The sequence below is a fragment of the Tympanuchus pallidicinctus genome, unplaced genomic scaffold (assembly GCF_026119805.1).
Source record: "Tympanuchus pallidicinctus isolate F22 unplaced genomic scaffold, pur_lepc_1.0 scaffold3, whole genome shotgun sequence".
In the NCBI taxonomy this organism is placed as follows: Eukaryota; Metazoa; Chordata; class Aves; order Galliformes; family Phasianidae; genus Tympanuchus; species Tympanuchus pallidicinctus.
Genome location: NW_026294747.1, coordinates 37,505,539 through 37,528,663, shown reverse-complemented (window position 1 = coordinate 37,528,663; position 23,125 = coordinate 37,505,539). Strand labels below are relative to the sequence as shown.

Sequence of the window (23,125 nt, the reverse complement as noted above, 5' to 3'; positions counted from 1 at the left end):
CACAGGTCTCCCTCCTCCCCACAAACACTTTTGCTCACAGCCTCAGGCATGGAGCCAAGCCTGCAGGAGGCTGCGAAGAAGGAGGTAGTAAAAGCAGCATCTCCCAAAAGCAACACGAAAAGGCATCACCCCCAGCACAGTCCATCAGCCAGACAGCCCTACATGCATTTTCCTTTTGTCCTTATCCCACATGAGAGCCACAAGCAGGATGTGGCTCTCCCCAGTCCCTTCTGGGCCATGACTTTTGCCTCCCTCCTCATATCCTAGCAGCAAGCATGGAGGAAAGAAGCCTGTGCATGAACTTACCCTAGAATGCCTGCAGTCACAAAGACTACCCAGAGGTGGCCTAGATCCAGAGTGAAAGTGTAGACTATCATCCCCACCAGAGACATGATATAGACCACTAGTGTTGTCTGTCTGCAAGGAAAAGCACAGTCAGGGTTTTATATAATCAAATTCTCCACTTCACTCATAGATCTTGGTATATCTTGCAGCACACAGTAAAGAAAAAAGCTGTGCAGCTCTCACACACTCCACACTCTGAATTATCAGACCCTCACCTAGAACAGAGGGAAAACCAAGGATGCCGTTTCATGTGTATTTGTTTTTCAATGCACTGCAGTGATGCCTCTTCTTGTGTTTGAGCTAGCTTCTACATTTGGAGAGGTGAAATGTAAGCTGAATAATAACTAGGCTCAAGGATAGAATCACAGTTTCCTGGCTGTAGTGACCAGGTTTGAATTAGATGGAATTTCCATAAACAAGAGTCCCAAACTTCAAGTCAATGCCAAAATACATTCTCATCATCATAAGCCTCCATGATGAATCTGTGATCCTCAGAAGCTTCATCTCTGCTAGCAGGGACAGTTGGCACATTGGGAAAATTGTTTTCTGCACCCCCATCCAGTTTTGGTCTCAGTGCAGAAGTCTGAAGTTAGTTTCCCAGGCTTATGGTTCAAGTTTTTGAAGCAGTTTATAACTGCTTCACTATTTCTTGACAGTTGCCCATATTTGCACTTCACTCCTCAACTCCAGGCAAAGAAGATGAATGAGTTAGTGACCAGATGTGGTCAGGACCTTGTTTCATATTGATGCTATGTTAAGCTGCAAGAAGGAAGTTCCCAGAACACACAGTCCTCCAATGAGAACTAGGCTGGCTCAGAGAAGCAGGCAGATCTTGCAGTTTAAAGCAAATTATGTTTTCCACTGGAACTGCAGAACTTGGAGGGGGGAAAAAAAAATGAAGAAAACTTTTCAGTCTTGCTATGGATATCACACATTAGCAAGCTCAAAAAAAACAACTAGCTCTCCTCACTGATCTGTATCCCTCAGTCACTAGACTCCAGCAGTACAAAATGAACTGACAGTCACCTGCGAAAGAATGCAGGCTTCAGGACAGTGGAAGTCACACACCAAGAAATGCCCTAGATGTGCATTATTGAGTTTGACCCTACTTGCCACAGTCCCCAATAGACAGCTCTGACTGCAACTCCTGCTGCAGAAAACAGCCTCAAAGCATACAGGCAGTCTTCTGTTAAACAAGATTTTAGCAAGACTCTGCTCCCCTGAGTATATCATGGATGACAAAAAAGGAGACTTAGTGACAAGCAAGGTCCAAAATTTTGCATACAAACAAAGGGCTTAGCCAAGATGCAGGCAGATACTGGGGCACAGGGAAACAAAGGAACCCCTGGGGAAAGACACCAAGGCAGGGTGTTTCTCATGAAGTGACCTTTTGTCAGCACATTTGCTAGTCAGAGGACAAGGAGAGTGCACTATGACTCTAGGGGCACCCAGGGCATGGAAGAATGCCTTGTTTTGCTTGATAAGGTTCTTATCATTGCCATAAATCTCTTATGGGAGGGATAAAAACATGAAGAAACAGATTCATAGAGGACATTTGTGAAAAATACAAGGACACTGTGAGCTGTTCCACAATGTCCCTACAGGGACTGAAAGTTATCTTCAAGTGGGACAGGTACAGCCAGTCTCCTGGAAAGGATGTCCAATGCAGTGAGCATTGCTCAAAGTCACGTGTCCTGCTACATCACCTTAGGACAACTGGGCAGGATACGGTGAAGGCATGCCCACTACACCAGGACTAGCCTGGAAAAGGATTACAACAGCAGGCCCAAAAGGCAGACCAGGATAGGCTGGCCACTTTTTTTTCAGTGCAAACTCAAGTGTCCCATTCTTTACTATCTGAGTCTTCCCTTCTCTCCACAGATTTTAACATACTTCAGGCCTGCACAGACCCAGGTTTAAAATATCACTTAGGTACTCTACCTGGTCAGTGGAAGGAGATGATTATTTCTGAAGCAAATATGACAGTAGAGAGCACTGTCTGGAACTGTTAGACTGAAGGCCATGTGAATATTGCTATTAAAAGTTAAGTTCAGCTGAAGAGAAGCACTGACCCAAGGCCTTCGTCTCTAAACCAGGCTCCCCTAATAAATGCCAAGGCACCCAAAGTGAACAGGCAGTCACCAGGTGTCTTTCCAGACAGGAACCGAAGAATGCATAGGAAGTTCCATTTAACTCAGAATCAGAACTTATCAGAATTTTTCAAGAGCTGCTCAGCTCTCAATCAGCAATCCCAAAGGCAGCCTGAGCTCTGGGACAGTTCACTTGTACATTTGTTTGGGTCATATCTATGCCTGTTAATTCCAAAACTAAGAACACTGATGGGGCTGCTTTAGGGACTTGCCTGCCAAATAAAAGCAAGAATGCAAGGCCATTTGCCTGAGCACAACAGATGGGGAAAGCCTGATTTTGCACAGCCTCATCCCTGGAAGGAACTGCTGATGGGACAGTGATGATCAAACATCCACAAAAAGTGTTCTACAGTTCCTCATGTTACTAATCTCCTCCTGCTCCTCTCAATCACAGCTGGATCTCATTCACTTGCTTCTCTCTCCCTCTCTCTTTCTCTGAGCTGACTAAAAAAAGGACTTGACATCTTTCCTTCCTGATTTTCATGTGCTTACCATTTCATTCCTGACACTACCAGAGCAGTGCAGAGAAGGGGGAGGGTACCTGCCTAGAACATCTGGCATCTTGACAGTTTTTTAAATAGACTTTTAAATGAGGCTAAATAAAGATTCTGTAGCATTCTGAAAAAAAAAAAAAAAAAAAAAAAAAAAAAAGCTAGTTCCACAGAAATCCTAGTTACTAGGCTGCAAAGGAGAGCAAATTCCTAGCAGTTTTTCTTCACTTAAAGCTAAATCTATACCCAGATATTCTTAGGAGCCCATCGGATAAGTTTTATGGGTGGTAGAGCTCTATTTCTCTGCACTCTCAGGCTTCTCTGCCCACCTATGTGGCCTCTCAGCATATCCAGGATTTTATTTTCCATCTATGCTTGCCAAACTGTGAGTTCCAGCTCCGCCTGGTTAACCACAAAGTTCTTCAGCCCTTGTGCTACTACTGAGTTCTATTCACAGAGAGTCACGAAGACCATCTACCCAAGCAGTGCCAACTGAGGCTACCTTACCACTAACCCCAATCTGGAAAAAGACAAGTTAGATTGCACAATTAGCTACTGCAATTCACCAAAGCTGTGTTTCCATTTCCTAGGACTGCCAAATGAGAAATAAACTCAATGGTCGTGATCTAGAAATGACAAGAGACCTACTGGTCTCTCTATTAGTCATTTGCTCCTGTCCCGTAGCACGCCCCCAGGAGTCCTCATGTTCCATTCTTTCTTGTCAAAGAAGGCCAGTTCCTCTGCATTTCTGAACCCGTACTTGATTGCTAGGCTAGAGGCCATTTCCGAAGCTGCAAGACCGCAGCTTGCCAGATTCTCCTAAGCAGCCCACAAGATAGTTTAAAGTCAGTGGCACAAGGCAGTTTAAAGGCAGTGGTACCTTCCAAGATAAAAAGCTGCTGCAAGGAAAATACCTCTCAAGTTGCCTTCAACTCATCACATGCGTATCACCAGAAAAGCCCCATCCTTCCCCTCAGATAAATTATAGTCTCAAAGTGAGCAGACAAACTGGAAACTGATTACATGGATCCCCACAAAAAAAGAAAAAAAGAAAAAAAAAAAAAAAAAAAAAAAAAGGTGTGCTCCATTCCCTGAGACACGCTATACAGAAAAGTCTGTCAGCAAGATCCTGAGGACTGGGAGCTACAGGACACCCAGAGACCCTTCACTGTCTCCTTGAAAATGGGCACAGTATGCTGGCCAAATCTGCTGTCTCAGCCCACTAAGCAGTAAATCCAGAACCACCCATCCACAACCTCGTCACCCCTTCCCTTGCTTCTGTCCTGAATACAGTAACATGCACTCATACAATGCCTCTGGGCAGTGGATTAAATGTGTCTTTCATTAAACAGGACAAAGATGCACAGAAGCTGATTTGTAAGGGCAGAGAAATGGTCTGGTACAGTCGCGATTCTGCTTGTGCCAAGAGCTCTCTCATCCCTGGCAAAGCAGCAGTCAAGCTATCTTATCTCTCCCCTCCCCCATGTTTCCCTAAGGAGCACTATAGCACTAGACCTCATATGGGTCCATCAAAGACTAACATGCTGCCTCATACTTCAGACTAACTGGATTCTCAACAACTATGTTTTTTTCCCTGCAAACCCTTCCTAGCAATTCAGTCTCTGGACAACCAAGCTGCAACTGCAGAGTTGTTCTCTGCAACTCTGAGGAAGGAGAAGAAGAAGAGCACAGTCACTAGCAGCAAAGAGGCAAGAGACTTACTTGTAGGTTTTGGTTTTGTCCAACCAGAGGCCAGAGATCAGAGCACCAGCCATGCCTGACAGTACAATGGTGAGTCCAATCCTGCCAGCATTCACCTCCTCATTCTGTGGGAAGACACACACAAAAACACAGGAGCCAAGTCATAGCCAAAAACTGAGGTGTGGAGAACTCAGACATGAAGAGACACCAAAGTTAGTATCCCATACACGACTTCTTCTGTTAACTAGCTAATGAAAAGCAGCATTTGCAAGAACTCTTTTGGGTACACGCACTTTTCTCTGGGCCAGCCCAGAGAACACATGAACGCGCTGGCCAACATGAACAGGTACTCTCAGAGAAGTCAGCCTAAACTCAGTGATGCTTGATATCCAGCATCAGAATTTGGGCCAGATCAACCAGGAAATCCTGGGGCCCACTACAAGGTAGCACGGACAAGCTCTATTTGGCGCTCTGTCCCAGCTTATTGCATCACAGCAGCTCAGCACCTAGAGCACACACAGCTTTTAGGTGCAGATACACCAACAGAAATCACTGTCAGGAATAGGGTAGAGACAACTGCTAGGAGAATCTCAGAAGAGCGAGCTTATACTTGAGTCTTTTAGGGTATGTAGGAGTTGTCTTTTTTAGAGCTCCCATTCTTCACAGAGAGCTGTAAAGAACAAAAAGAAATGATGGTCTCTAGCCAGTCAGTCAATCCAGGCCAGAGCCAGTCAGAAGTGCTGCAGAAGCACTTTAATCCAGGCCAGAAGCACTGTACTTCTCACAGACTCTCCTTTGGCAGCTAATAATGGACAACAGCATGCATCAGAAAGCCACAAAGACTGGATGCACTTACTGGGTAGTGATGGACTACCATGCGGTTCAGCAGAGTGGACAGGGAGTAGAAGCAACCTGCATTCAGACCTGAGAGGAGGATAAAAATGAGGCAAATTCAGTCTGCTGCTATTCTGCTGTAGAAATGATCAAGATCATTAGGACAGCAGTCTACAGTTGGGCTGCAGAATATCAGGAGATACTACAGCTGGACAGGCTGGGTACTGGCAGAAATGCAGACCAAGGACAACTGGATCTCAGCATGCAGTAGGAAGCACCCTGCAATGTCAGGACAGTTCTTACCCGAACAGCCAGAAGAAAAGCTGTGCATATTTCTAGTAATGAAAGGTTACACAAGCTCTTCATAGGGTATCAACTCCTCCCTCACAGGCAGAGGCATCTTCAGCAGTGGAGCTGAGTTTTCTCAAAGCAATGGCAAAGTTGCTCAAAGCCTCAGCATCAGGTGAATCTCAGGGCCCAAGATTCAGTTTACAACAGTGCCACTGATCAGCAAGGTTTCCTTCCCAAAGAACCTGGCAGCTCTCTCCCGGCTGACAGTAAAGGACAATCTCTCCAAGCCAAGAAATACCAAAAGGCAAGAAGGAGCAGATCTAATGGCAAGCACAGACAGCACTTCCCCAAGGCACCTGGTGCATGCATCTGCATGAGGAAAGTCTTGCATTTTTACAAGATACCACTGAAGCCTGAAAAATAAAAAACAACTGTGAAAGTAATCGCCTTTCAGAAAGGGAAGTTAGATTAACTGTTAGAGGCGTCAGCCACCTGGTGAAGGTTTCTCAGTATCACCCAAGGTGAGAATGGAAACTGTTGAGGGTGATACTGGTCAAGCCATATTCAGACACCCGGCTGCAATACATATGCAACCCTGACTGTGTTGAATGCCTTCCTGAAGGGCATGGAAAACAAGAGTGCTTTTAAAAAAAATATATATATATTATTTTTTTTAAAACAGTAGACAAGCATATCCACATGGGTGCTGGAGTAGCAGTACCACAACGGCTACACTCTCACCTTGGGTGATACTGAGAAACCTTCCCCAGGTGGATGATGTCTGTAACAGTCAGCTCAACTTTCTTCTCAGAAAGTCATTTACATTTGCAGTTAGTTTCTCTTCAAGGCTCCAGTGAACTTAGCAGGGGGAGGGACAGGGACACAGATTTCACCACCGCAGCTCACATATTTACAGCTCCATAAAGTGGCATGGGATTTTAAAATTCTGGCTCAGATGCCAGAAATTCTGACAGCCCAGATACATGTCAAGTTCCCACTTCCTGTTTTCCCTCTTTCAGCCTCAGCTAAAAGCAGAAAGATGGCAATACATGGTAGAGAAGTGCAGTCTAGCAGGCAGAGTTTTGACAACACCCTGAAGTCAAACTCCTGCTTCCCTATTCCTGATGCCTTGGGCAATCCCAGACCCAACCCAGCAGCTACACAGCTCAGGAAGCAAAGAAGCCACAAGATTAACAGCTGGAGGGAAGATCTCACTTTGTTCACACACCATCCTTGACAACTTTAAGCAGAGCTAACTTCACAGCTTCATGGGGCAGAACAGACGAATAATCTTAAGTGAATGACCCCATAAGCTGACTGCCTGTGGCAGTGCTTTTGTTCCAAATGCATGTCCCAGGAAGTGACTGGAGAGGCAAATATGCTGAGTGACTTGCTCTTTAGGCACAAATAAACCAACCAACCCTTTTCAAGTGTTATCTAGAAAGGCTGGAAACTCCTGCAGCCTTGAAAGCTGGCTCTTTGCAACACCTGACTATGGCAAAGCACCCCACAAGAATCTAATCTGAGTTCATCCCATCTCCACCTCTGGAGCACCCAGCTCACTAGGAGACACAAAAAACTGCACTGTCGGGTCGTGGGAGTGTGGCAGATCAGAAGTCCTTTAAGTCTTTTACCCGCTGCTGCTTCATCTCAAAGCTGGGCACAAACATAGGCCAGTCATTTATGTATCTAGTACTTCCCACTTAACCAAGAGGACAGCAGCCTGCTGGTGACAGTCAGACTCTGGTAGCTGATGCCATATTAGCATGCCAGCTCCACAGAGGCTCTGTGATGCATGGGATTTCCAAGAAAGAGAAGGGCGCCTAATCCTAAACTGGGTGGAAAGAGATGCTGAGTTGGCAACAGCACTAGGCACCAGACAAAATACGAATTAAGACAACAAGTCCAAATTGCATTTGTGAAGGCTGACAAAAATGTAGGCATTTTACATGTCACAATTGCTTGGTGAAACTTCTCCACAAATTATAGTCAGCTGTTTGAATGCCTGTAAAATAAACAAGAGATGTGTCCAATGGTGCCTAACCGCCTTTGTGGATGAGGAAACCAGAACCAATAGCTGGGATAAACACATCTGAAGGTCCAGCCTCACCCGATTCATTAGTTAGTTACCATGGTTTACTTGTAGTGTTGTATAAGAACATTTTTGAGACCTCACAATGCCTCCTATATTTTACAAAGGCCAGAAAGGGGAAGTTTATTGCCTAAAGTTCCAAAAGAAGCTCTTACGAATCCTCTGACTAGATCTCAATTCTCCTGTAACTAAGCAGTGTATTACCTACAAGCCTTCCTCTTCACCTTCATCATCATCATCATCCAGAAAAATGATTCCTTATGCAGACCTCATTATCCTGTCTTTTCATCACAGCCCCTTTCCAAATGCTGATTTTTTGGAGCTGTCTCATCATTCCCACTTAACATTCCCTTCCCAAGCTTTCCCACCCTTTTCCTGCCCATTGCCTCTTTGTAGCAATGTGCAGTTCCAGTGCAGAGTTCAATCCAAGAAACTCAAGAGCTTCTTCATGCCCACTCCATGTCATGACTCAGCTTTACTGAGGCAATGCCAGCAGTCTTTGGGAAAAGGCAGCCTGAAGGTTTCCCTGATAAACAGTTCACCTGCACCAGCACTGCTGCAGTGCCACCAATGTTTCCACCACTGCAAGTCTTACCTCCTGAAAACCACAGGAAAGGAGCTGGCAGCTGCTGGTAATATCATTTTATCTTAGAGATCCACAGGCCTGTTCTGACCTGGCATCCCATGAAGGCCCACATTCTTTCTAAAGCCATGGCAGATGAAGCAGCAGGCCACTTCCCACTCTCTCCTCTGTTGCACACTATGCTAATACAAAAGCTAAGACAGGCTGCAGATATCTGTGTTAGCGAGGAAGGATGACTCAGTTGTGCTCTTGTGGCTGCAGATGTCTTAAATCTTGGCCAACATAACTTCTGACTTGATTAGGAAAAACTGTCCCCATTTTTAAAGCCAGACAAGTTTAAAAAAAAAAAGTTTCACTGCTTAGTTCCTTCTCTGAGTAACAGTCACATTATCTTCACTGCCAGCAGCCTTACAGTCAAGTTGGATTGATGTGAGGCTGACATAGGGAGGAGCAGAATAAATGCACAGGCTGGCAGGAAGAAAGGTGGGACTTCACATCATTTGTGACTGCCAGGAAGGAATTATGCCAGGGAGATCAGATACTAAATATGCCCTTCGTACTGAGAGCCTGCCTCTCTCATCTAGGGCTTGTTCACACCTATTAAAACTAATGCTTTCCCCTTTCTTTTTCCTGAAACATACATGCAAACTGAGCAGATGACACAATCCAGCTTTTAGCCAGCTTGCCTCAGTCTGTTTCTTGACAGCTTTTTTCAATCTCCACTTTCATAGAGGACACCAAGTACTAGAGAAAAACAAACAAAACACAACAGCAACGTAAACCAGCAGAGCCTACCAGTGGTCTGAGAAGTGTTTATAGTGAACTGTCACACTTGGAAGGGAGAGGAGATTTCAGCAGCTCCAAAGACCATTAGCAACCTCAGAAAATACAAAGCCATCATGACACTCTTTCCAATTGGATATTCCACCCACAAAATTCACAGCTGAACACAGAACCACAGAAGTTCACGCACTTGTTATCTTTCCTCCTGAAAACCTTCCACAGCAAGATGGGAAGAGGGGACAGACCACTCTGCAGACAAGCCCACAACTCTATCATACAGCCAGACACAGGCTGCAGTGGCCTTCCCTGTCACCACTAAAGAGAAAAATAGTTCTGGATAGGACATCTCAGCATCAGGAACAGATTCAACATACCACACTGCCCTCAGAGAAATACAGCAAGACTGTTGAAGAGAAATAGCAAATTCAGTATGTAAGAACAGATGGCAAAAAGAACGTAGTCTCCAATCCTTCCTTCTACTTGCTTTATAGGGATTGCCAAAAAAAGCTGGAGCAATCTGAACACCTACATGCTCCACATCACCTCCACTGGGAAGCCTGGCAATCATACACTTTCCTTGGAAAATAACTTGCACTCAGTGCAGTGACTTGCACTCAAACACAGCTCCATGTTTCTTAAGTAAACACTTAGATTAGTTCAAGTTACTAATGAACTAGAAAAGAAAAAAAAGAAAAAAAAAACAACAAAAAACAGAACTTGATAAGAAAATCCCCTGAACAGAAAGCGGTCGCAAGCTGAGAGAGAAGAAGTCGTACTGTGAGGTTGTACTGTGCTGAGCATGCTTGCGCTGCTTTTATTCTTCCCTAGCCATTTGCTTGTAACCACTGCTGGACAGACTGTGGTGCTAGAGGGACCCCTGATATGCGGCAGCACAGCTATCCTTCTGTTCCCCTAACCCTGCTCAGCCCAGTTACAGCCCTGGCACAACACAGAGAGAGGGGGAGAAGCTAAGTGTATCTACCAGAACAGAAAAATAGCCAGAACTTACCATAAGTGACCATAAGCAGCACAAAGTTGGCATTGCGAAGCAGGCGGAGGATCGACTGCACATAAGAATATTCCTCTGATGGCTGTGACTGGATCAGGGCCTGAGCTCGGCTCGGAGGGTATGGAGGCTTCTCTTTGAAGACTGAAACCATACACAAAATAGACTTGTTTGCAACAGGGCAACTAGGGAGCCTGAGCACACGAGGAGGGAACTACTCAAGAGATAGCACAGGGGCTAGTAAAATTAAGTGTACAAAACACATCAGCATCCTTCAGTTTTGATTCTCTGTGACACAGACTTATCCAGAAACAGGAGAAGAGAGTGTCTCTGCAACAACTCCTATCACTGGGGAAACACCTTGCCTTTAATAAGCAAGTTGTATAGGCATTTGGCAGAAGGGTTGGCAGGACTAATAGCATGGTCTGCAGGAAGGTGGAGAGACAGCTGCTAAAGCGTTGTATGGACATACAAATGCGAAAGAGAAATGAGAAAAGCCATCTGGCAAAGGTGGCCTGGTGCCCCACAGTGTCCAGTGCTTAGGAAGCCCATGCTAGGTTTTACATCAAGTCTGGCACCTCTCAGTCTGGACAAACTGACTCTAATTAGCATTAAAGCAGTGCTCAGGAATCCCAGTTGTCAGTTATATACTGCTGTACTAGGAGACACACCTATTTTGGTACCTTGTCTATTCTCTACCCCAGAATCATTAAAAATCTACACTTGACTCACCTACCAGGCAACATAAACAAGCTGGCAAGAGGAATCTCTTAAAAAACAATAATTTAAATATTTAGCAGGTAAGCTCTGCTCTCCAATGAGAATGCCAATCTGTCATGCAAATGTGTGAACTGGAAGCTAGATCTTTAACAGGGGGGACTGCATCTCTAGTGTCCTGCTACTGCCCATAGCACTTTTTTTGCTCCACTCCCAACTGGTAACCCTTTTTTTTTCTTCCTGAGAACAGCATGTTCTTGCCACATAGCCTACCTACTTCTCCCTATCCTTAAGATGTAATCAGCTCCAAGACATGACCCAAAGCCCAGCACCCTGTTTGTAGGCAAGACTGCGAACACTGAAATATTTCTATGATCAGTACTTAAAGGGCTTATTCATGCCAGGGTTTTATAACATAGACAGTCTAAAGATGAAATTAACAGTTTGGCAGGTTTGCTCACAAACCCCCTCCCCACCTTTCTACAAGGGCCATTCATTTTGGGCTTGAAGCAGGAAGATCTAGTATTACACGACACAGGCAGCGGTGTGCGGGGACGCTTCCCCACACGATCTCCACTCTCACAGGCTGACCTCAGCTCCACTTGGAGTCCTGCACACACTTCCCATCTCCTTACCTATGACGACCAGGATGAAGAGGGCTGTTGCCACGCCGGCTGTCATGAAGAACATGATGCTTATGTGGTAAGCCAGCTTCTCCACATCTTCCACATTGGGAACAAGCACAGGAGGGATCAGAAAGCCAAGCGCAATGCCGAGCTGAGCAGGAGACAGAAGGGATACAGAGGTGACATGGAACCACAACACTGCCACTAGCTCAGAGCTCATGAGAAATGCAATCCTCCCTCACCTGGTAAGAGCTCTACTGGGCCTATTCTATTGTCACCTCCAAAGTGAAAATCTCCTTTACCACCTAATAACTGACAGCTAAACCAGCTGCCCACAGCAACTAGGCCAGGAGAGGTCTCCCCTCAAATTCACAACTATGACAATGTTCAAGGAAAGGTTTTATAATATAATTGAACAGAATTAATACTAGCCTCCAACAAAGTGGAGTTCTTGCTCTCCTTGTGCTCCTCCACACATTCCACTCCTTATCTTGCATCTATTCTGGTGCCAGTCCAGTCACTCAGCAATCTAACTTGGCTCATTAAAAATGGTGGAAAATGACACTTCCAAAAAACACCCCAGTTCTTTGTTGGGTCAATGAGTTAAACCTATTTTTCCTCTTGCCTGACACAGAGCAAGGGCTGATGTAATGTCAAATCCCGTCCACTCCTGATAACTGAGGTATCAGTCTGTCTTGGCCATTTCATTATGTTATTTCTGAGTGAGCACCCACCAACCCAAATACTTCTCACACCCTTCCCACTGCACCAAGGGAACCTAGAAAAAACATCAAAGCTGAAAGCAAAGGATACATGCTACCAACACTCCCTAAGTGCTCTAGTGTGATGGGGCTTGGCAACTGCCTCAGCTAAATTGCTTGGGCCTGAAGGGCAACAAGCAGAAATCCCTGCAGGTCTGTCATCCACTGTGCCAAGAGTCCCACACGTCCAGCTGAGGAGCTCCTGCAGGGACAGCACAAGCTTCTGTGAGGACATGTGGGCTCTTTGCTGGGTAGCTGTTTCTCCAGGAAAGCAACAAGGAGCTGCAGCAGCATAGGCTTTGCCAGGTTGAGAGGTAGGACTAAATGTCACAGGCATTCTGTGCCACCCCTCAAAGGACAAAGGCAACAAACAGCTGCTTTTATGCTTGGGAGCATGCATTTCATAAAGGCTGAAGTAGAAGTGCACTTATCACATTTCTGAGTGCTCTAAACAGGAGGCCTAACAAAGCCACTTTTTGTTCCTTCTCCTGTATCTCACTTTGCAGTTGGATTTGGTTCCCAACAAGTGTATTTACCTGCTCCTCTGCCCCTCTCAGACATCAGAAAAAAAGAGTCACAAAACAGCTCAGCTCTCGCTTGCTTTCAGAGACGTTCTGCACATTCAGCCCTGTCCACGGCAAAAGCAATCTTCTTTTTAGCAACACCTTCATTTATTTTTTCCTGGTTTGAGCCTACATTTACAAGCAGTAACAGGGCACACACAGGAGCTTCAAACAGATGGAAGGACTGAGAAGGCACCCAAGAAAGAGATGGCAGGTGGCCATGCATCCATTCTCACCTCTGCTTCAAACATAAAATTCCAATCTCTTTTGCAGGCTGGACCCTTTGCTGGGCAATGGAAAACCACTCACGGTGCTGGTACAGTGCTAACCGAACTGAGACAGACTAGAAATGTTAAAAATCCTCCCTGCACTGGTTACTCGTGCTTTACCAACAGCCTTTCAAAGAGCCACTGCCCTCATTCTCATGCTGAAAGGTGATAGGAGTATGCAAAACATGAAGATAAAGGATGTATTCAAATTAAGCCCATTGCATGTACCATTTCATTATGGAAACATCAGATAGATATGAACCCATTAGCAAAATCATAACCAGCTGCCCCATGATTATGCAGCAGAACAGCAGCACTGCCAATGGAAGGATTCAGTGCTCCGCATTTTCACAGTCCCTGGAAAGGGTGTATTAGTGTCAGCCTTATTCTACAAGCAAAGAAAGCAAAGACAAAGAAACACAAGCACTCTGTTGCCCACTAACTGCATACAATCATGGCAGAATACAAAGCAGAACAACCCAGGAGCTCTGTGTCCCAGACAAGCTGAAACACCTTCTGGCTTGCCTTCTTGCAAGAACTCCTCACACCTTCTGTATGCTTTGGCAGACATACCTCCACACCAAAGCACAATGAGGGATTTCATTTAGAAGACCCACTCACTGGCCAGGATAAAGATCGCAGAACAATACACTCCAGGTGCTACATCTGCTGGTTGTAAAGAAAGTCAGTGTGTGGTGTAGCAAGCTCTTCACAAGCCCTTCTACTCCACCCAGCTGGTGGATATTTGAAGCAAGGAAACTGCTCATGGCTCAGAGCTGTCTGCTAGATTCAGAAACCATATTTTACTTACAGACAAGTAAATTTCAACTGCATCTGGACAAACTCATCCTGTGTCAAATAGTGACCTCTCTGGGACACCGTGATAGCATATGTCTGGATCAGCAACAGATACCTGTGCTGAGTTCACTCCCAGGACATCACAGGACCTTGCGGGAAGAGTCATCAAGAGGCTATGGATGTGCCATGCGCCATGCCATACCAGGCCACTTTTGGGAACGAGAGCACTCAGAGGTTCAGTAAGCACAATGAAGAACAGTGAAGATGGACACCAAACCAAAAAGGCACTTACAGGGCAGAAGCCTGCTCACCTCTGCAGCACATTTATTTTGGCCAAAGTATGGTCCTGCCGCTCCAGCATGCCTGCTGAGCCAGGACACAGCCACACCAGGCTCCAGTACTGCTTCTCAGTACTACTCCTAGAAGTTCAGGCTTCAAGGACGAGACTCAACACTGTTCCTTTCCATCTAAAGCTGGGATCTCCCAGCTCTTACGCACCAGGTTCCACGTTGGCCCCTCCACCCTTTGAAAGAGGTCTATAAAGTGCTTCCCGGGACATGCTCCTTTGCCCCATCACCCTTTCATTCCTGGAAGAATAGGGCTGGATTCCTGTGCTAGCTGCTCTTGGGCTTGCTCTCTGCAATCACATGCCATCACATGAGCTGCTGAACCGCAGAACACACACAGAAAATAGGAAGGCTTCTCTGGGACAACGGTCCAGATTCACTCTTTTGTCTAGCCTTTCCTATCTGAAAAGGGTGCTGGGAATCCACTTAACAAATTGTCCAGAAATCCTTTTCTGAGAGTTCTATGGCCACTGACACTCCCACAGGTCTGAGAGAGCTGCATCCGTCACCGCTGCTGTCTTCTCAAAAGACTTGAACACAAAAGAATGTTCATCCTCCCTCCTACCCTTAAAAAAAAAAGTAACACTTTCTCCATTGGGAGTTTATTAAACCTGAGAAAAATTGGTGGTAGATGGAAAAAAATCCCAGCATAACAACAGGAAACACATTCTATATTTCAGGGCTACTGACATTACTAATCCTATGATGATGAAGCCCCTTTGACATACGGAGGGATACTCACAGACCCTGGATATGAATATCACCTTTTGCAACAGAGGCAAGCTCCCCACAACATGCTAAGTATTACACAGCATGCACTTTAGCTTTCAGCAGGGATTTAGCTTTCAGCACATAGCTCAATCTGCAACATAAGAGCATCCCCACATCTGAAATGCACAACCATGTCCTGACCTCCAAGAATTTCCCTGCAGAAACCAGGCTGCTGGCACTTAAGAAGCCTTTGGGATAATTCTTGAACAGAACACCCAGAGAGTCAGCAACAGCAGAGCATGCTGTTCAGATCATTCATTCTCTAAAAGTTGATAAAGTTGATAAAGTAGAAAGAATGTATTTCCTACCTGAATTTTGCCAAGGTGCAGTGCAACAGCGACATCAGATTAAGATCCAACCGTACACAAGAACAGATGATAAAGCAGACAGCAAGTAGCTGGTAAGATGGTATAAATATCTCACAGTGAACAACAGGATTTTTAATTTGAGTTTAGCTGTCTGTATACTGACAGTCTGCTGAAGGATGATCATCAGTGCAGTATTGTCATGGAGTTGACCAGATCAATCTATGTCCGGCACAAAAAGTATAAATGAACGATTGATGGAGGAGTGGGTATCTACCTTAAAGAAACCTAAGACGCAGTATAAAAGCCCTATGAAATTGCAGAGCAACCAGAAACATAGGCACAGGAGACCACCACACCAAGAAGGTCAATTAAAGCGTTAAGATAGAAGGAGAAAGCAAAGCAAAACAAAAAAGAAAACAAAAAACCACAACAGTGAGAAATTTTGGCAGTGGTCCTTACAGGCTAAGGGTTACAATAGGGTTGATGGAAAGGACTTTATTTTCAGAGCCCATAAATACCTTTTTCTAGGGAGAACCCGTAAGACACAACACAACTCCTGATTTAGGGCAGCACACCCCACAACCAATATTAGTGAATAGTTCTGCAGTGCACTCAAACTCAGCTTCCTTACAGCAGTAGGAATAAAACAAATCACAATAGCAAAAAATCCCTTCAAACCACTATGGCAATATTTAACTCACATGAGGGATCTGCCTAAAAGGAAAGACCATTAAAGGGAAACAGAAGGGAAAAATCCAAAGAAACGTATTGCTTGCATTAAGACTGCACAAACACACTGCATTTGGGCGCTCAGAGTAGCTGTATGAAATATCATCCAAAATTTTAGAAAAGGGGATAAAAGCAATCACAGTTAAAAAGCAAAGAAGGAAGAAAAATACAATAAATCAGCACACCCCTCAAAAGCTGGATTTCATTTCTCTGAGCATGAAAAAGAGGAGACATCAAGCTGGACCAAACTAAAGCAAATCCATAATTAGGCCAAAAAAAGACTGAGGAGCAGCCTGACAACTATGTCAAAGCTCTGCAAACACAGCACAATCAGGAAGCCTGCCAGAAAGGCTGCAAGGCCAAAAGATGATCACCATGGAAGGAGAATAAATGAGACGGAGAACTAAATGAACTCTTGCATCAGCATTCACTATGTGGTTTTTATGGGAGTTTCCATCTCGAAGGAATCTCTTCATACGGCAAATAAAGTTTTATCATGGAAGATTTTAATCAAGTTTATTGCAATTAATACGTTCTACGGTGTGTCAGGACCAGAAGGGATTCGTTCAAGAGTTTGAAAGAACAGAACAACAGAAAACCCACGCTACTTGCACACAGCGTGCCAAACTGTTAACTAGTCTGTTACTAAATACACTGATCAGGAATGTGGGAAGGCAAACATGATGTGAATTTTTAAAAGGCCCTGTGTGGGCAGGAGTCCCAGGGAACTCCAGGGACAGCAGGCTGTCAGTTTGACCAAAGTGGCAGAATTGTAACAACCAAAAAAAGAAATGAAGTCTGCATGCATATAAAACCCAATACAACAGATACTATGACAGATACTATGGCAAAATACTATGACTTCAAATCAATCAGCAAGTTTCTAAATGGAGACTTTGGAGTTGGGAGGCTGCCTACCCTAGCCAGGTGCTCCCGTGTTCTCATGCACCTTTCTCAGAGAATGAGGAAACAGGAATCTAAATGCTGGCTGTAGGTCTCTCTTGGAAAGATACTTATTAAATCCTATCAAATTCAATGTTCTAAAGCATGAATTACCCACGCAAAGGACTTACTTCCTAACAGCCCCACACCAAACTACCCACACAAGAGTCCTCTGGGAGTCACACAGTCCCATTCAAACCCCAGGCCACCCCCAGCCATCCCACTGCAAATTCCTAATGGAGCCTCCAGAAAGCAGCAGAGCAGGAAAGAACTGCATAACTGCTGGGAGAGACAGCACTGGTATGGAGCCATTCACCTACAATGAACAGCACTACCTCTCATCTTCAGTGGCCATAACAACCAAAGAACCTGGCAATGAGGAATTCTCTAGAAAACCAGGAGGTCCATTATGCTTTGAAAGAAACAAGTGGCATTTTAATTATTTTAACGAATCGGTCCTGCAGCTCCCAGCAACTTCTAACAGATGCCTTTTAAGCACGGAGAGCATCACATTTTCAAGATGTTCCACTCCAGACACAACAGCGTAAGTGCTTTTTAGATTTATTGATTCTGCTACAAGTGGCTTCAGACAAGACCTTAAAACAAATGCAATGAGATTCTCCACCTGAATGATTAGAATTAATCCAACAACATCACCATGACGGAAACATCCTTTGTGAAAAGTCTCCAGACAACCCTGTGCACTGCAGCTGCTGCTCTGGAAACCTCCATATCGCAGCCAGCCACCACAACCTACCATGTAAACACTGTTCTCCAAAAAGCTTGCAGACAAAACACACAAGTCAAGTGCAGCAACATCTGTCCCCTTCAGAAGGGCTCTCCTTTTCATGCAGTGCTCTAACACATATGAGATTGAGGGACTTTGAACCTCTATGCTCAGTACACACCGAGCCCATTCCAGTGCCTCTCAGACAGTTCTGTCAAGGCAATGAAATGCATCAGACCTGAACCACTCACCCTGGGAATGCCATGGAAGAGGGCACACATGCATTCCAAAGCCCTGTGCACCACAGCTCCTTTCACCACTCATCTGTGCTTCACAACTCCACACTGAAGCATTTCCTCCTTTTTCAACTGCAGGTGCCTCCAACTGAAGATACATAGCTGAAGAGCTGTGGAAAGCAGAAGCTGCTAGTTCCTATGCAGTATATTTTTATTTGCATTACTAACCAGATATGCTTCTTCCATAGCACTGACAGCAATACTAAAACCCCTAAAGGCCCATTAAAATCCAAAGAGCCAGGAAGTCAATGTACTTAAACGCAGCACAGTTTAGTTACCTTTTTTCCAGTGTTTTAAGAAGCAGAAAGGACGCACAGTGAGAGGAAAAACTGTAATCCATGCCTCATGAAGAGATAAGATAAGGCTGAACCTTTTTATTTATTTATTTTTAAAATATACACTTCCACTGATATGAGATAATGTATTTCTTCAGTCTGCACTTGCACAACCAAAGCTCTTCTGAAAGCAAACTCCCTTCCTCATCATACTTCTTCTGTGTTACCATCTCAGACTGTTTAACATGATGCAATGCCAGATCATGAGAACTGCTTCTTCTGGGCAAGTCACTCATGCTTCTCAGCCCTGAATGCACCTTCGCCCAGTTTATTGGGGAAAAAAATGCAGTGCAGCAAAACAGCAGCAGATAAGAAACAGTAAAGCAGAAGAGGGGTTTCAGCTCCAACAGCTACCTCAGCAGCTGCTGGAATTCTCCATCAGAATATAATACATGGGTCAAGGACATTACAGTCACTTAACAGAGACAGTCTCTGAGGATCCTGCGAGGCAAGTGCTAAGGGTGCCATAGGGCAGCCCCTCCCAGCAGAAACACTGCTGTCACTCATTTCACTCCCAACCTCCTCAGAGCAAAACCCAAAAGCCAGCTGCTTCTGTGAAGAAAAAGAGAGAGCTGCTTTTGGTGCCTGGCTGGGAAGGGAGCACCAGGTTAAATGAGTAGGAAAAGTTCATTTCAGATTCCAGTGCTCATTTATAGAAGCTTAAGCATTCCTGGGAAAGCCACGTCGCTACTTGGTCAGCTCACCCTCCCACACAGAGCCACGGCCAGGATCTCAGAGAGCCGGCCACACAGCACTCCTTGTCATCTGAGTGCCCTCACGCACCCCGTCATCTCTGCTGGAAGAGAAAGGAGCCAAGACCAAAAAATGCCACCTCTAACTGCTGCTGCTACCAGCTCTTCTTAGCTCCTTGGTAAAATCTTCTTTACGCTAATGCCTAAAATCCCAGAAAATGCAACTAGATCAACACTTGTTTCTATTTCTAACAAGAATCAGATCTAGATCTGAAGAGATGGGAAACTCCCCAGCAGGCAGGGAAGAACCAAAGAGATCTAGAAGTCTGCTTGAAGAAAGAAATCCCACCAGATGTGCTCCATTCTCACAAGGCTTCCTGGAATTTCTGATGCTGCCTTACCTGAAGGGCAAACAGTACAGACGAGGATTAGCAGTGAGGCAAACAGGCGCACACACTCAGCACACAGGGCAATGCAGACCCAAAAAAAAAGGAATGGCTATTCAGATGTTGCAGACCTGATTATTCACAGAAGCCCACCGCAGCCCAACCCCTGAAGATTCTTCCTCCCATTTCAAAACAAGAGGAAAGGACCTGCCAAGAAAGAGCACCTCCTTGAATTTCATTCATGCCTTATCATGCATTTTGCACAAATTAAAAGGCCTCACCTCATCACTGCTAGACAAGAGATAAGAGAATGCTAGTCTCTTATCTGCTGTTGTTTGGCTGCAGTGCATTTCTTCCCCACTAAACATGGCAAAGGTGCATTCAGGGCTGAGAAGCTGTGAATGACTTGCCCAAAGATGCATTACACATGTAGCATCTGCAAATTCTGCCTCAGGATGTTTTCTTTACAGAAGTCCTAAATCACTTAAGTCACAGAGGCATCTGTACAAGGTCAGACCCCACCAGAAGACGCTGCTACATCATTTTTCCCACAGGCAGAGATGAACGTGAAACAGAAGGTTTCTTTATTCCCAGCTCATCACCAGTTTTTATCAACTCCTGCTAGAAAAATGAAGAATCAAAACTACAGAAAAAAAAATCATCCAACCCTTACCCCAAATCCAACAGCTGCTTGCTACCGTTAGACAGAATGGCAAGAGCTAGGAAGATGATTTATTTCAATTAAAAAAAAAAAAAAAAAAGTATCAGCAGCGGTAGCAGAGCAATAGAAAATTTTTTACAAGCTGCTGATGCCCATTACTCATCAGGGAGATAGGGCAGTGAGTTTGAAACGCTCCTCCAGCCAACAGGCCCAAGCAAGCACAGCACAAGCACAGTAGTCCAACGCATGCCATGCAAATTGACACAGAGAGCTGAGGAATTCCAGTATCTGCCCAGCTGGCTCCAGCTGATACACCTCAAAAAGCCACAGGAATTCAACTCATTGCTTAAACATCCCCACTGTGGTGGGGATTAGTGCCATCATGCCACATACCATGCCTCATCCCCAAAAGACAACAAAGCAAGTATTTGAAGGGAAGGGTCAAGGCCTGCTGCCTGCTCCAGCAAGCATGCCCTGCAAAAACTAGCGTCTCAAAAGAGCATAGGGAATCATCTGCCATACTGCAATTACAAACCCACCATATTATGCCCTTCACTGGCACTCCCTAAAACACACTCTAATAGCAGATTAAGGAAAAAGAAAGCCTCTATTTCTTCCCCCCATCCAACATCACCACCTAACAAAATAGCCACTTTTCATTCATTGGATCTTTGATTTGAGGGAATGAAATGAATAGGTGCTCCCTATGGAGTATGCCATTGCCCTTTCTTGTTCCTCTGATTCTCTAAATGGAAAGCCTGGGTTTACAAGCAAGAGCTAATTACTGGCCTGCGGTCTCACTGATGTCAAGTCAACCCCCAAAGGAAGACCAAAGCGTCCAGCCAAAGTTTGCCTTTCACAACCACCAGACTAATGTGCTGCTTTTAGGACAATGTGGACTCCACATACACATATAGCACATGCTGAATGCCACATTGTTTGGATTTCTTGTGCAAACTGTTGAGTAATTCCACCTGAATAAAAGTCTGACAGCAAAATGTTCAGTTACTTATTTACTCCTAAATCAGAAACATTTATGCCAATTTAGGTGCCTTCAACTCTGAAGATTCATTTAAAACACAAAAAAGGAGCCCACAAGACTGATGAGCGTGAACAGAAAAGCTTAGATCCACTCAGAGAAAGTGTGCTTTCTCTTTCCTAAAGCTGCAAGTTAGTCTGCCTAATGCTGCTGCACAAACTTCAGTTTGTCACTCCCCAGCATTAGCTCTTCGCCACAGCGTTATCTCTGTCTGTGTAGAAACCCAGGAGTTTGTGGAAAGGAGACTTCAGATCTCACTGATAATTTTGCACGCAGTAGGAACAACCATGCTTTAGAAACCGCCTGAACAGAGAAAGTAATTCCAACCAGAGCAGTGCCCACCCACAGCTTGAGCCAGTCAGCTGAAGGCAGTCACGCAGAGAGGAGTACAGCATTTTGAAGATAGGGGAACAGGTCCAGCCACGCAGCAAATGTCAGACTGTTCTTCCTCTTCCTTGTGTCAACATGACAGAGCTGGAGCCACTTCCCTCATGCCACACTACATCAGTATCAGCCCACCTGCCTCATGCAGCAGGAATCAGTGGGCATTCCAGTGCAAGGGTCAGCATGTCATTTCACTAATCCTTTCAAAACCGTGAAAAAATTACCGCATCTGAGCGTCAGCTGACACTGAGAAAAACATGGAACAGCTTGAGCCAGTGTGGGTCACTGGCCTCCCTGACCCATCCTCAGAGAGGGGAGCTGGGGGACCTTACCTCCTCCTGACCTGGAGGAAAGTTTGCTTCTCCTCAAAGCAACTGTTTGTGGAAATCCTGTGCCTTACTTTTTAGAATCAGATAGTTTGTTACAGACCTTTTCCTTAGGGCCCAGCCATAAGCACAGATCACCTCCTTCATCCCATCCAGTAACCAGGAGGAGAGGGACACTGCTGCACAAAATCCTAACACAGCCACAGTTTATGGAATCACAGAAAGGCTTGGATTGGAGGAACCTCAAAGCCCATCCAGTCCCAAGCTGCCTTGTGTGCAGGGCTGCCCCCCATCAGCTCAGGCTGCCCAGGGCCCCGTCCAACCTGGCCTTCAATTCAGCACCTCCGGGGATGGAGCAGCACAGCTTCACTGGGCAGCCCATGCCAGGGCCTATCGCCTTCTGAGTAAAAAATTGCAGCCCAACATCTAAGCTAATCTCCCATTTTAAAGCCATTACTCTTGTCCAGTCACCATCTGTCAGTGTGAAAAGTCGGACCCCCTCCCATAGGGGTGGCTCTTACCTGGCTCCTCTCTCCTTGAGGAAGGTCACGCGGGCCCTACATATCCCCTCCCCTTAGCACCCCAGGTCCCCGCGGCCAGGCACCTGACCCGCCGTCCCCTCCAGATGGCAGCCACCAGTTACCTGGTTCCCGAAGACGGCAATGGAGCAGGCTGTGGACACCTCGCGGGAGCTGAACCAGACGGAGGCGATGCGCGAGGGCATGCCCAAGATAAAGACCTGCGCCAGGGAGCAGACGACCTGCCCCAGCACGGTGACAGCGAAGAGCTGCGGCCGCAGGCTGCCCAGCTTCACCCAGGCGCCCAGCGCGTTGAGGGCCGAGCCCAGCAGGGCGATGAGGCGCAGCCCCTTCTTGTCCAGCAGCCAGGCCACGGGGAACAGCAGCGGGATGTAGGTGAGCATGTAGCTCATGGACAGCCAGTCGATGGCAAAGGTGCTCACGCCATAGAAGCGCACGAAGACGTTGTTGATGCTGCCGTACTGTATCCACTGGAAGGCGTTGCACAGGGAGTAGCTGCTGAAGAGCAGCACCACGACCCAGCGCCGCCGGGACAACCGCACCTCGGCGGCAACCTCCGCCCCGCACCCGCACCCGTCCCCGCGAGGCTTCGCCGCCCCGCCGCCCTCCTGCCGCCCCATGCCGGCCCCGCTG

General features: G+C 45.8%; 1 protein-coding gene across 4 annotated transcripts in view; it reads right to left on the bottom strand.

Annotated features, from left to right (window-relative positions):
* Nucleotides 1-23,125, bottom strand: part of FLVCR2 (FLVCR heme transporter 2) — a 32,538-nt gene extending 9,413 nt beyond the window's left edge. For all 4 annotated transcript variants that reach the window (XR_008209618.1, XR_008209617.1, XM_052696049.1 and 1 more), the window contains exons 1-6: nucleotides 22,597-23,125; nucleotides 11,629-11,770; nucleotides 10,280-10,420; nucleotides 5,544-5,611; nucleotides 4,709-4,812; nucleotides 307-417 (exon numbers count right to left, since the gene is read on the bottom strand). Coding sequence is in view for 2 of the 4 variants with exons in the window: in XM_052696049.1 (XP_052552009.1) it covers nucleotides 307-417; nucleotides 4,709-4,812; nucleotides 5,544-5,611; nucleotides 10,280-10,420; nucleotides 11,629-11,770; nucleotides 22,597-23,112 (1,082 nt within the window). In the remaining 2 variants the exon portion in view is untranslated. The remainder of the gene's footprint in view (nucleotides 1-306; nucleotides 418-4,708; nucleotides 4,813-5,543; nucleotides 5,612-10,279; nucleotides 10,421-11,628; nucleotides 11,771-22,596) is intronic.